This window comes from Rhinopithecus roxellana, chromosome 7 (genome assembly GCF_007565055.1).
Source record: "Rhinopithecus roxellana isolate Shanxi Qingling chromosome 7, ASM756505v1, whole genome shotgun sequence".
In the NCBI taxonomy this organism is placed as follows: Eukaryota; Metazoa; Chordata; class Mammalia; order Primates; family Cercopithecidae; genus Rhinopithecus; species Rhinopithecus roxellana.
The window spans coordinates 15229854-15241874 of NC_044555.1; the positions used below are offsets into that span (position 1 = coordinate 15229854).

Here is a 12021-nt window from a genome sequence, read left to right on the forward strand (position 1 = left end):
TAGAAACTCTCAGACCTTCTCTTCAGTGGTGCAGTCGCTGTTCATGAAGGTCACACTAAGAAGAATCATCAACAGTCTTCTCTTTGGCAACCCCTACGAGCACTCCAACTCCCATCATTGATGAGTTCCAATTTGCTGACAAGGAGATGTGGTCCTTATACTTTCTGCGGTCATTTTTTAGAATGTGTGCTTTCATGATAAAAGTCTAATTTTATATTTGAGCAAAGTAAACATATGAGGTTGTGCATAAACAAAGCCACCTCCTTGGTTAGAAGGTCTTTGCATGAGTTTTCAGGGGCAGGTGGGGCTTGTGAAATGCTTGGATTTTCATCCTCGTGGCTGTTTACCCCTTCATCAGTTTTCGTACATGAAACATCTACAGCACTCTGCGTGGCGAACGGGGTGATCTGAGGGGCCTAGGGAGAGCTGTGTGTCCTAACAACCAGCAAAGTCTGAAGAATACTCAGAAAAATAATCCTTCTACTGCAGCGGCCTATAATTTTCCCCACTTTCCCTAGTTTCTGGGTACCACCTCAGGCAAATATGTGAGACACAGCTGCCCGGTGTCTCTCATGGCTGAAAGCAGAGGTAAGAATGTGTTAATCCTTATGTTCTGAAATTTGTGGTCACCTCAGTCTTCTCTCACACAGGTCTTCATATGGGATATGAAAAAAACACACTGACCTATTCTTTCCCTTGGCCAGCCAGACTGTCTCTATGAATCCTCTGATCAAAAAAGATACATTTCTACGGGGAAGAGGCAGACCTGGAAGATTTTGTAAGCCCCTAATCTTTCCAAGTTGTATGTAACATTGCATAGTCCAGTGCAGGGACCTTTATTTTTAACCTCCAATATAGTATAATAGTAAGAAATATCTACCAAACGTGTTAGTGATTTGGAGTTTGTATGTACATACATGTAATCAAAGTTCCATGCAAAATTACCTGGCTTATCTATGTGTGATTCATTCTAATATTTACTATTCTACTTTTAGTCCATTAGGTATACTTTATAAGATAATAAAGAATTCCAAGACTTACCTCTAAAGGAGTTTCATGTGTTAATTAGTATATCCTCTGGAGTCACAGTGCCTCAACCATACAAACTTCTGTGCTTCATTATATAAACGCATGGTACTGTAACCTGTGGTCTGAAGTGTTGTCTCAGATTCCTATAGGGAAGCAGTAGAAATGAATGTTCCAAGACACACTGGGGAGAAACAAGGGCAGAATTTTTGAAAACCTTTTGTCCAACTGATCTTGTCATACATCTTCTATTGCAGACTGTAGAACAACCTCAACTTCAGGATATGCTCCTTCCCTCTACCACAAAGCATTTTTCAACCTAAAATTAGATCCTTAAAAAAAGCATACATAAATTGTCCTTTATCAAAACCAAAACCTGAGGGAGAGGTAGAGCAAGGTGGTGGAGTAGAAAACTTCACCGATTGTACCCCCTTCCTACAAGGACACAAAGTTAGCAACAGCTTACACAGAAAAAACCCCTTGTTAAGGACCAAAAATCAGGCGGGTGCTCATAGTACCTGATTTTAACTTCACATCGCTGAAAGAGGCACTGAAGAGATAGCAAAAATAGTCCTGAATCATTGACACACCAGCCCTCCCCTACCCCTGGGCAGCAGTGGCATGGTGCAGAGAGCATCTCTGGGTGCTGGCAGAGGGAGAACACAGCAATTGCGAGGCACTGAACTCAGCTGTTCAGCAGTGGCATGGTGCAGAGAGCATCTCTGGGTGCTGGGGGAGGGCGAACACAGCAATTGTGAGGCATTGAACTCAGCTGTTCTGTTAGAGCAGAAAGGAAAACCAGGCCAAACTCAGCTGACGCCCTCCCACAGAGGGAGCATTTAAACCAACCCTAGCCGGAAGGGAATCACCATTCCCAGTGGTCCAAACTCGCGTGGAAACCTCGCCACAGAGGACTACAGCACTCTGGGTCTCCAGGTAAATTTGAAAGGCAGTCTAGGCCACAATGACTGCAAATCTTAGGTGAATACCAAGGCTGAACTAGGGCCATAGACAGTGGACGGGGGGCACAAAACATACTGAGACATCAACTGGGGCAGCCAAGGGAGTGCTACCCTGCCATTGCCCCTCACTTAAACCCAGGCTGCACAGCTCACAGCTCCTAAAGAAACCCCTTCCTTCCACTTGAGGAGAGAAGGAAGAGTGGGGAGGGCTTTGTCTTGCATCTTGGATACCAGCTCAGCCACAGCAGAATTGGGCACTGGTGAGAGTTGTGAGGCCCCCATTTCAAGCTTTAGCTCCCAGGTGACATTTCTAGACACACGCTGGGCCAGAAGGGAACCCGCTGCCTTGAAGAAAAGGACTCAGTCCTGGCAGCAATCGTCGCCTGATAACTGAAGAGCCCTGAAGCCCTGAATAACCAGTGGTAATACCCAGGTACTACATGGAGGGCCATGGTGAGCCTCTGACACTTGTGGGCTTCATGTTAGACTTGGAACCTTACCAGCTGTGCTGGCTATGGGGAAAAGCTCCTTCTGCTTGAGAAAAGAAGAGGGAGAAGTAAAGGGAACTTTGTCTTGCACCTTAGGTACCAGCACCATCACAAGGGCGTGGAGCCCCAAGCAGGCTCTTGGGGTCCTCAGTTCCAGGACTTGGTTCTTGTACGGCATTTCTAGACCTGCCCTTGGCCAGACGGGAGCCCACTGCTCTGAAGAGTCCCAGCTCAGGAACATTCACCACAAACTGACTTGAGAGTCTTTAGGCCTTAAGAGAACATCAGTGTTAGTATGGTGGTACAGCTCATGGCCAGGGGTGGTGGTGGCTATGGGGTAAGGTTAATCCGCCTTTGCAAAGGGGACTGCCGAGTGGGAAGAACTGTGTCTAGTGGTTTGAATGCCAGCTCAGCCACAATACAATGAAATATGAAGTAGACTTCTAAGGTTTTTGGCTCTAACCTCTGAATCCCAGATAGCACTTCTGTACCCACATGGAGCCTGAGGCAGCTTGCTGCCCTGAAGGGAAGGACACAGGCCTGGTTGACTTTGTCACATGCTGAATGTAGAACCCCAAGGCTTTGAGCAAACATGGGCAGTACCCAGAGAATTGTTACACAGGCCTTGGGTGAGAGTCAGCACTATGCTGGCTTCAGGTCAAACCCAGTGAAATCATAGTGGTGGTGGCCACAGGGGTGCTTGTGTCACTCAACCTGCAGCTTTAGGTGGCTCAGAACAGAGAGAGAGAGACTCTGTATGTCTCTGAGAAATTAAGGGACAAGAACAAGAGTCTCTGCCTGGTAATCCAGAGAATTATCTTGGATTTTGTCCAAGACCATCAAGGCAGTACCTCTATGAGTCTGCAAGAATCACAAGGTTACTGGGCTTGGGATGCTCCATAAAGCAGAAACAGCTTGTAAGGAGACATTACAACTGATGCTCAGGAAATTGAAAGGATCATTAGTGGCAGCTGTAAGCAACTATCTGCCAATACATTACAAAATCTAGGAGAAATGGACAAATTTCTAGATACATACAACCTACCAAGTTTGATCCTAGAAGAAATTCAAAACCTGAACAGACGAATAACAAGTAACGAGATTGAAGACACAATAAAAAGTTTAGCTGCATGAAGTCCTTCATATAAATATTGAATCCAGTCATGTCAAGGAGCCTATGTTTTAGATACAGAGATGTTCTTCGACTTATGATGGGACTACATTCCAGAAAACATCATAAGTCAAAAATATCAATTGAAAATGCATTTAATACCACTTACAATGGGTTACATCCTGATAAACCCACTGTAAAACCAAAAAAATCATAAGTTGAACCTCATAAGTTGGAGACAATCTGTAAATATAATTTCTGCTTTTAAAATATAATTTGAAACTTTTTCTGCAGGGAGTCTTTCAAGTTGGTTGAATAGACATAGCCTATACTTAGCTTTTAATGTTTTCCTCTAGTTAGAAAAACAGCAAGTAAACCAGAGGCTGAATAGAGTCAGGCAAGAGGTTGACCAATATTAAAAAAACAAAAGCAACAATAAAAACCTAGAGGATGTGTATTCATTATTAGTATTGTGATGGTTAATTTTACATGTCAACTTGCCTGAGCAATGGAGTGCCCAAATATTTACTCAAACACATTATTCTGGGTGTTTCTGTAGGGCTGTTTTTGGATGAGATTAACATTTGAATCAGTAGACTGGGTAAAGCATATTGCCTTCCCCAATGCGTATGGGCCTCATTCAATCAGTTGAAGGCCTGAAAGACAAAAACAATAACTTTTCCTTGAATAAGAGAAAATTTCTCCCTCATTACTTCATTCAAGCAGGGTCATCAGTTGTTTCCTGACTTCGCACTTGAATGGGGTGACAACGTTGGGAGATCCTTTCTGTCTTGGGATCAATGGACACTCAGTCTTTATTCAGAGTTCTCATATTGGCTCCGTGTAGGGCCTGGGACCCCCTCTTCTGCTGTGTCATGGCTTCAATTTCTTATTAAGGAGATCACCTCCCTTAGACCCAATATAAAACATTGGGGCAGCCTCTCCCTGGCAGTCCTGCTTTGGGTTTTCAAATGCTGAAAGCCAGAGTGAGGGCTGGGCATTATGTTGTCCCTTCTATTGGGGGAAGGAATATGATCAACTTAGTCTTCATCAGAAGTCCTCAATTTGACTCCTAGAAGGACCTGCAGCTCCTCTGTTGTTTGATCTGAAGGCATCTCCTCACAGCGAGGCCCAGAACTCCCTGAGACCTAGTAGAGGAAGGGAGGGCAGCCTTATTGGGCCATACCTGCCTGTAGTCTCCAGAGGCACAAAACTGTGGCAGGCACTTTTGGGCCTCATGAGGATTGGTCTCACCAGCCCTCACCCAGATTCTTCATTTTGACTCATGACAGTGCCCACAGTTTCTCCCTTTCGTGGCCTGTCACCATCTCCCTCAGAATAAGGGCCTCATTTCTCTGTCACCCTGAGGAGGAATTGAGGGGCGCCTCTGCTCTGCCTGACATTTATCCCTGAATATCCCAGGACTAACAGTAGGGGAGAGATTATATGCTGCCTCTGTTGTTATACGTTTCATGTTCTGCTCTATCCTCATGATCCTCACCCTGACTCCTGGCTCAACCTGGTAATGTCCTCTATGATGAGATGGCCAGCCTCAGACCAAGTTCCTCACCACCTAGAGTCCCCAGATATGGAAGTCAAAGTGATCACGCTGGAGCTATTAGGGGATTCTGAGAACTAATAGCAAGAAAAGACTGCATGGGACTTCTCTGTTCAAGGGTTTGCGACTCCTTGAGTCCTCACTCAGCCAGGATCTCTGACCTCTCCCTCTAGTGATGCGAGACCTACAGGGCGAGGAGAGAGTGGCTGACATATCCGGTTATTCGTGCCTGGGGATTTCCAGGGCTGAAAGGGGTGGAGCTATGTAGGTTCCTTTCTCTTCTAGGTTGGTTGCTCCCCTAAGTCCTTGCTCAGGGTCCTCACAATGAACATTCCCAACACCTAGAGGCCTGTCTGCTCATATACGGCCTTTAATTCCCTAATATACCAAATGGTGACCTACAGCTGACAGTACCTGAGGGATTCTGCGTTGTCTGTACCGTTATGATTTGAGTGGTTCCTTCCATCCTCACGGTCCTCAGCTTAACTGTTTGCATGACCTGGAATTTATCCCTGTGGTAACCTCAGGCTGACCCCTTAGAAGGTGCCTTACCTCCTTGAGATGCCTTAAAAGGAAATGAGTGGGACTCATCATCTCAGAATTTCCTGGTTTGCCAGGGAGAGACATCAATGGCAGGGCTTCGTGTGGCTCCACCTGTTCTGGGAGGAGTACCATCATCCCTGTTTAGGGTCAGCAGTGTGACTCCTATTAAACATCCTCTGCTGAATAGGGTTGTTCCCATTAGACTAAGGCTCTCACTTCCTTGAGACCACTCCCAGAGTAACTGAGGGGGCACTTCAGCCTGAGAGTTCTGCCCTGGTCCTCCTAGGGCTGACAATAGGGACAGGACACTGTGCATTCCCACTGTTCTTGGGTGAGTGGTCTCCTCTATCCTGCCTCAGCATCTTTACCTTGACTCCTAGCTAATGAAATCTGAAACTCCACCCTCCACTGACTCGAGGCTGCACTCCTCTGACCAAGGCCATATCTTCCTGGAATCTCCCAATTGGAAGTCAGGAACAGCCACATCTGGCCACAGTTATTGAGGATCCTCTGAGGAATAATAGCAGGGTCAGAATCCGACAAGATTCCACTGTTTTGGAGTCAGTGGCTCCCTCAGTTCTCACTCAGGTTTCTAACATTGATTTGGGGATGTGGAACTCCTTCCTCTACTAAGCTGAGTCTGCCAGCCTCAAGCCAAAGCTTTTCCTTTACTGAGAAACCAGAGGGGGAAGTCAGGGTGCTACTCCTTGGCTACCCCAGTGTCCTCACCTTAAATCCAATCCAGGCTTGTGAGGATCTCCTTCATGGGCAGAATCGGAGCTACTGCCATGAGATCAAAGCCTTTATCTCCCTGGGGCACCAGTAGAAGCCCTAGAGAAAATGAGGAGGAGCCTCAACCAGATAGCCCTGCCTATGGCCACCCAAGGCAGAAAGCAAGATAAAGCTTTAAGAGCCCCTACTGTTCTGGGTGGATCATTCCTCATTTCTCATTCAGAGTCCTCTTCTTGATAGTTTTCAGAGGCTGAGATCCTCCTTCCAACAACCAGAGCACACCACCCTTAGACCAGGACTCTTATGTACCTGAGAACCTTGAATAAATAGAGAAATTTTAGCTTGCTGCTATAGCTTGGGCCTTCTAGATCTGAGAGTAGGCAGGGCCTGGTCTCTCAGTGAACCCGATATTCTGAGGCAGTGATCTCCAGAATCCTCATTTATGGGGGTTCTCATCATGCCTCCTTTTTAAGCCTGCTGGGAAATGTCACACACCTGCAAATAACTGAGCAGGTTCCCTACTGCGAACCTTGCAGACAATGGCTCCCTGTCTCAGGTTCTGTATGAGATAGGGAAGCTGTACCACGAGGCAGGAGGCTCCAGACAGGTGGTGGGCTGTCAGTGAAAAAAGCACACTGATCTATTCTTTGCTTTGCCATCTAGACTTAGCCTATTATGTACTTTGCTTTGAGGATATTTAATTTCTATGGGGAAAGGGCAGAGCAGGATGATTTGGGGAGCTCCTGATCTTATTGGATTATCTGATATTGCATATCTAGATGATCATACTGTCACTGTGTATTATTTTTTCTTTTAGTAATTCATACTACTCATTTATTCAGCATTGTGATTACTCTAGTTGTATATTCCAAAGAAGTGCTTTGGGTACGGTGTCCTTTTAATGCTCTGATAAGCATTTTGGGCAGTGAGAGGAAAAATGAATTAAAAGACACAAAGTCTGGCTCAGGCTGAGAGGATTGGAAAATGTGGGCTCTAGATGAATCCAGACCAGAGATCTAATCCCAGCTCTGTCGATCATAAGCTTGTGAGCTTTTAGAAATGTGCAATTTATTCATTTTGAAGTGAGTCTGCTAAACCCCATCTTGTAGGAATTTGGGGGTATAAGTACTGTCCATAAAAAATATGGCATACTAAGTAGGAAATACTGAGTCTGTCATAAATTACAGTTACCATAATATGTGTTTTTACATAAATTATTAATTTTTAATTTTCCTAAAGATGTATTAAGAAACAAAATCACCACATCTTGAAACTATTTGGGAGAATTTAAGCCTATGCAAGTTCTTTGAATGTAGCCGCCTTTTTTCAAGAAGGTTTTTAGTGAACTCATTCTGGCTTCTATTGATCACTGCATTTCATGTGATTATTTTAAACCCAGAAAATACCACCCTGCAATCAGAAAGGCTTTTTGATGCAGTAGATAACATAGAATATGAAGTGCACTAGAACAAAACAAACGGCAGTCTTAATAACCTAAATAAATCCAGGTATCCTTTATTAATACTAAAAGAAATAGGAAAAGGAATTAGGCAAACCAAGAATTAAACAACTTTTACATTTCTGTTTTTCCTTTTCTTTCTCATCATATTATGATGTCAACTATTTTATTGTGGAGTTCTTTAAGATTCATATCAAAATCCATTTTCTATTACCATGTTATCTAGTTCTGAATTACAACGAAAATATGTTGTGTGATTTTGTTTTATTAATACCCAAACTGTAACTTTCAAATTGGTTAAACAACCATGAATGTGAGAGCTACGTTTTTGATAATTGTATAATCTGAAGCAAAATAAACTTTCACTTAACAGGAACAATCTTGAAAATTGACAAAGAAATAAAACATAAATCTACAAGTTACTCATGTATAACAAGACAAAAGAAAGAGACATATCTTGTTCCCTCCAGCCTCTACTATACTGCACTACTTAGAAAGCTCACTACTCTCTTCTAACATAAAGCAAAATTTCTACTTCAGAATGGGAGGATCTGTAGGATGTGGCCCCATAAGGTGCCCTGGCCAAGGGAATAGTGCCAGCCCTGCCTTAAGCTCTCAGTCTCAATGCTCTCTCTACCTCATCTATCAAAGCGTCTTCATACAGATGTGGGTATAAACCGGGACTGCTTTTATTGATCTCAGCCAAAACACGCAGGACTCTCATCTTGGTGGTTTCAGCATGGGCTCGTGGACCCCACAGGAACTCATAGCGTGGAGGATCACTGTTGTGCACCCGCCGGTAAACCACGTACTTATCTTGCACCAAATCTTCAGTAATGATCTTCCGGGCATCCCCATAGATTGAGTGCAGGATCCCATCATATATCCTCAACTCACCCAGGAACTCCCAGACCTCCTCTTCAGTGGCACGGTTGCCTTTCATGAAGATCAAACTTAGGAGCGACATCAGGAGACCCGACTTCGGCAGCGCATTATCACCACTCAGACTTCCTTCACTGGGGAGGCCCAGCTTGCTCACAAGGGTATAGGACTCGCCGCTGGAATCCATTTCTTTCAATTCAACGCCAAAGACCACCGCCAAACGTTCGGAGGTTCTCTTGAGGATCTCAGGGAAGCAAGGCTTGTACTGTCTGCGGACACGCCTCAGCATGTCTGCCTTCAAAATGGACTCTTTCTTCTCAAACTTCTCCTGCAGGAATTGCACCATCTTGCTCGCCTTCCTGTTTAGAGGATCTCGGTCTGTGGTTGTAAAAAACGCAGTTCTCACGGAGGGGCTTATACTTTCCTCTTCTTGACCCTTGGCAGCCACATCAGATTTTGAGCCTGAAACATCTGCATCAGGCGAGCCAGTGGGTGAAGCTCCCTGAGTCTCTGGAGGAACGGAGGCATCAGGGGAGGTGCCTAGACTTTTCTCATCTTGACCCTTGGCAGCCACATCAGATTTTGAGCATGAAACACCTGCATCAGGAGAGCCAGTGGGTGAAGTTCCCTGAGACTCCTGAGGAACAGAGGAATCAGAAGACCTACGACGAGCACCCCGACAAACAGCAGAAGAGGATGAGGAAGAGCGAGACTCTTCTTCCTTCTCTGCAGTGACCTGGGGACCCGTGAGATCTTGCGGCTGACCATGGGTCTCTCGGCGTTTCTCACGGGAACGGAGCTTACTCTTCTGACCCCGAGGCATGGTGGCTGTGGCCTATGACAGCAGGTAGGAGTGTGGACATGAAGGTTGGCAAGGTTGGCACCTGGACGGGAGAGAGTGACATCATGTCAACACCTTCGGCAGAGAGCAACTATCCTGGCTTTAACCAGGGTCCCTTCTGGAGGTTTCCATGAAACAATTGCTCCAGGAACTCGCAGGACTCCTGTTCTCCTGGTCTGTTTGTCTCCTTCGAACTTAGGAGGAAGTTAAGAGTGAGTGTTAGACTATAGCATGACAGCCCATTTTGGGGCTTACTGAGGTGACAGCAGGGACGGGCAGTGGGGGCCCCTCTGTTCAGAGGTGCGGTCCTCTCCGTTTTTATTCTGGATCATCATAAAAATTGCAGTCAAGTCCCAGAGGCCCATTCCCCTCTGCCGCTCTGAAATTGACACTAGGAATTTTTACAGCACTAACGAGGAAGAAATATAGAAGCACTCCTGCCCAACACTTCTTTCCGGGACACCCAGACCGCCTAGGGCTGACAGCAGCGGAGGCATTTGAGTGCTCTTGCTATTATATTGAGAACGGTCCCCATGGTAATCAGACTCAGCACCCAGACTCTTCCCACAACCTGGAAATCACCCTCGCTGACCTGCTGCCACCTTCTTACAACCAGGGACCTACCTCTCTGACTCTCACGGGGACAAAGAGAGAATGCACCTCTCTCTAGAGACCTGCCCGGACCCCCAGGCTGACATCAGGGGCGTATTTCAGTGCAACCCGTGCTGCGGCATGGAGTCCCTTCAGTCTTAAGCAGAGTATTCCTCTTAGCTACGCAGTGCCTGAGATTTCTCTCTCTACTGACCTGAGTCCACCAGCCTTCGACTGAGGACTTTACGCTCTTCGACCCCACAGAAAAAGCGAATGGACTTTAGGCCTAACAGCCATGCTTCGGGACTCCTCAGTTACCATCTTAGGAGCAGGATGGGGCAGGGCTCTCTGAAGCTGCCCTTTTTTAGGGGGTAGAGGGTTGTAGTTGTTGGGGAATGTCCCCCGAGTTCTAGGTCAAGATACCCACTAAGATACCTGAGAAGATCTGGGATGCCCCCTTCCGCTGACCTGACGCAGCACTTTTAAGACCAAGGCCTCCTGCCTGGCCGCTTTTCTACGCGGAAGTCAGGAGGAACCACTTCCGGCCATGCCCACCTGGCCTTCCCAGCATAACAGCAGGGGTGGGGCTTTGTCACTCACCATGTGTTCTGTGGACTGGGTGGCTGCCGAAAAACTCACATAAAATTCTTTCCGGTGCTCTTCGTGGACCCTTAGACTTCTCTGTCTGCTGAGCTGAATCAGTCAACAGGAGATGGAGGATCTCATTCCCTGAGAGTCCTGAGTAGGAAGTAAGGTGGAGCCTGAGCCGGGAACCCATGCCAGGTTCTTCCAAGACTGACAGTAGGGATGGGGCTCTGTGGGACACCCTTTCCCGGAATGGACTTTGCCCTCAGCCCTCACTCAGTGTCATCACTTCATTCTTGCCATGTTCCTTCCCTCTACTGACTTGAGGACACCCTCTCAGACTAAACTTCAACTTCCTGAGACTCCTCATGTGCAGTTCACCTGCACTACTGCCTGGGGCCTCCTAGACCTAGCTGCAGCCAGTTAGTTATGCTGTGGAGTTAGGGCAAAGGAGGAGACATGCTGAGCCCTCTTCTTTTCTAAGATGTGCGGTCTTTCAGCAGTCAATTAAGGTCCACTCACTGACTGCTGTCAGGCCTTGCGATTTTTCCCTTTTTTGTTATGAATTCATCCCTTTCTCCCAACCATAGCCTTCAAAAATCAACAAGGAGAAAATAAGGGGACTCCTTATCATGGCAGCTTTGTCAGTGCTTTCTCTTGGCTGACATCAGCATCATCAAATGTTTCAGGAGTATATTAATATTCTTATTACATGTGCTTCACTGTGACACTTCTATTTTAGTATATGTTTTATATTCTATTATAATGATCATTAAAAAAATCAGCCCTCATTCACTATAGAGATTTTAGGTGGTTATTACCACAATGTCTGAACTCATACTGCTTTAACCAACTCAAATGTTTGTTATTACCCCATGATTCCAGCATGTGGCACCTGAGATGTTGCCTCAGATTCTGTAAATGAAGTTGTAGAAAATCGTTGTCCCAGGCACGCAGAAAGAAGCAAAGGCAGAACTTTAAAATAATTCCTGCAACTAATGCTGTCATGTTTGTTACTGCAGGCTATGGATCTGTTTTCACTTCAGGGCGGGCCACCATATAAGCACTGGTTCAACAGAGACTTATTGTCTCTCAGGGTTCTCATTTTGTTATTTTGCTGATGTTTATGGCATTGTTCTTTATTTTTTCTTTAGATTTCCCATGGTTAATTTTGGGCATGGGAAAGAAGCACTAGCTTGGTTGTCATCTTGGAAGCTGTAGATAAAAACTATATCTGTAAATA

The 12021-nt window shown here is 45.7% G+C and overlaps 1 protein-coding gene across 1 annotated transcript; it reads right to left on the minus strand.

Annotated features, from left to right (window-relative positions):
* Positions 1–7620: 7620 nt before the first annotated feature.
* Positions 7621–9584, minus strand: LOC104657003 (melanoma-associated antigen B6-like). The gene has a single exon (XM_010356714.2). It carries the CDS (start codon positions 9582–9584, stop codon positions 8487–8489), a length of 1098 nt encoding a protein of 365 aa, XP_010355016.2. The 3' UTR covers positions 7621–8486.
* Between the last annotated feature and the right edge of the window lie 2437 nt (positions 9585–12021).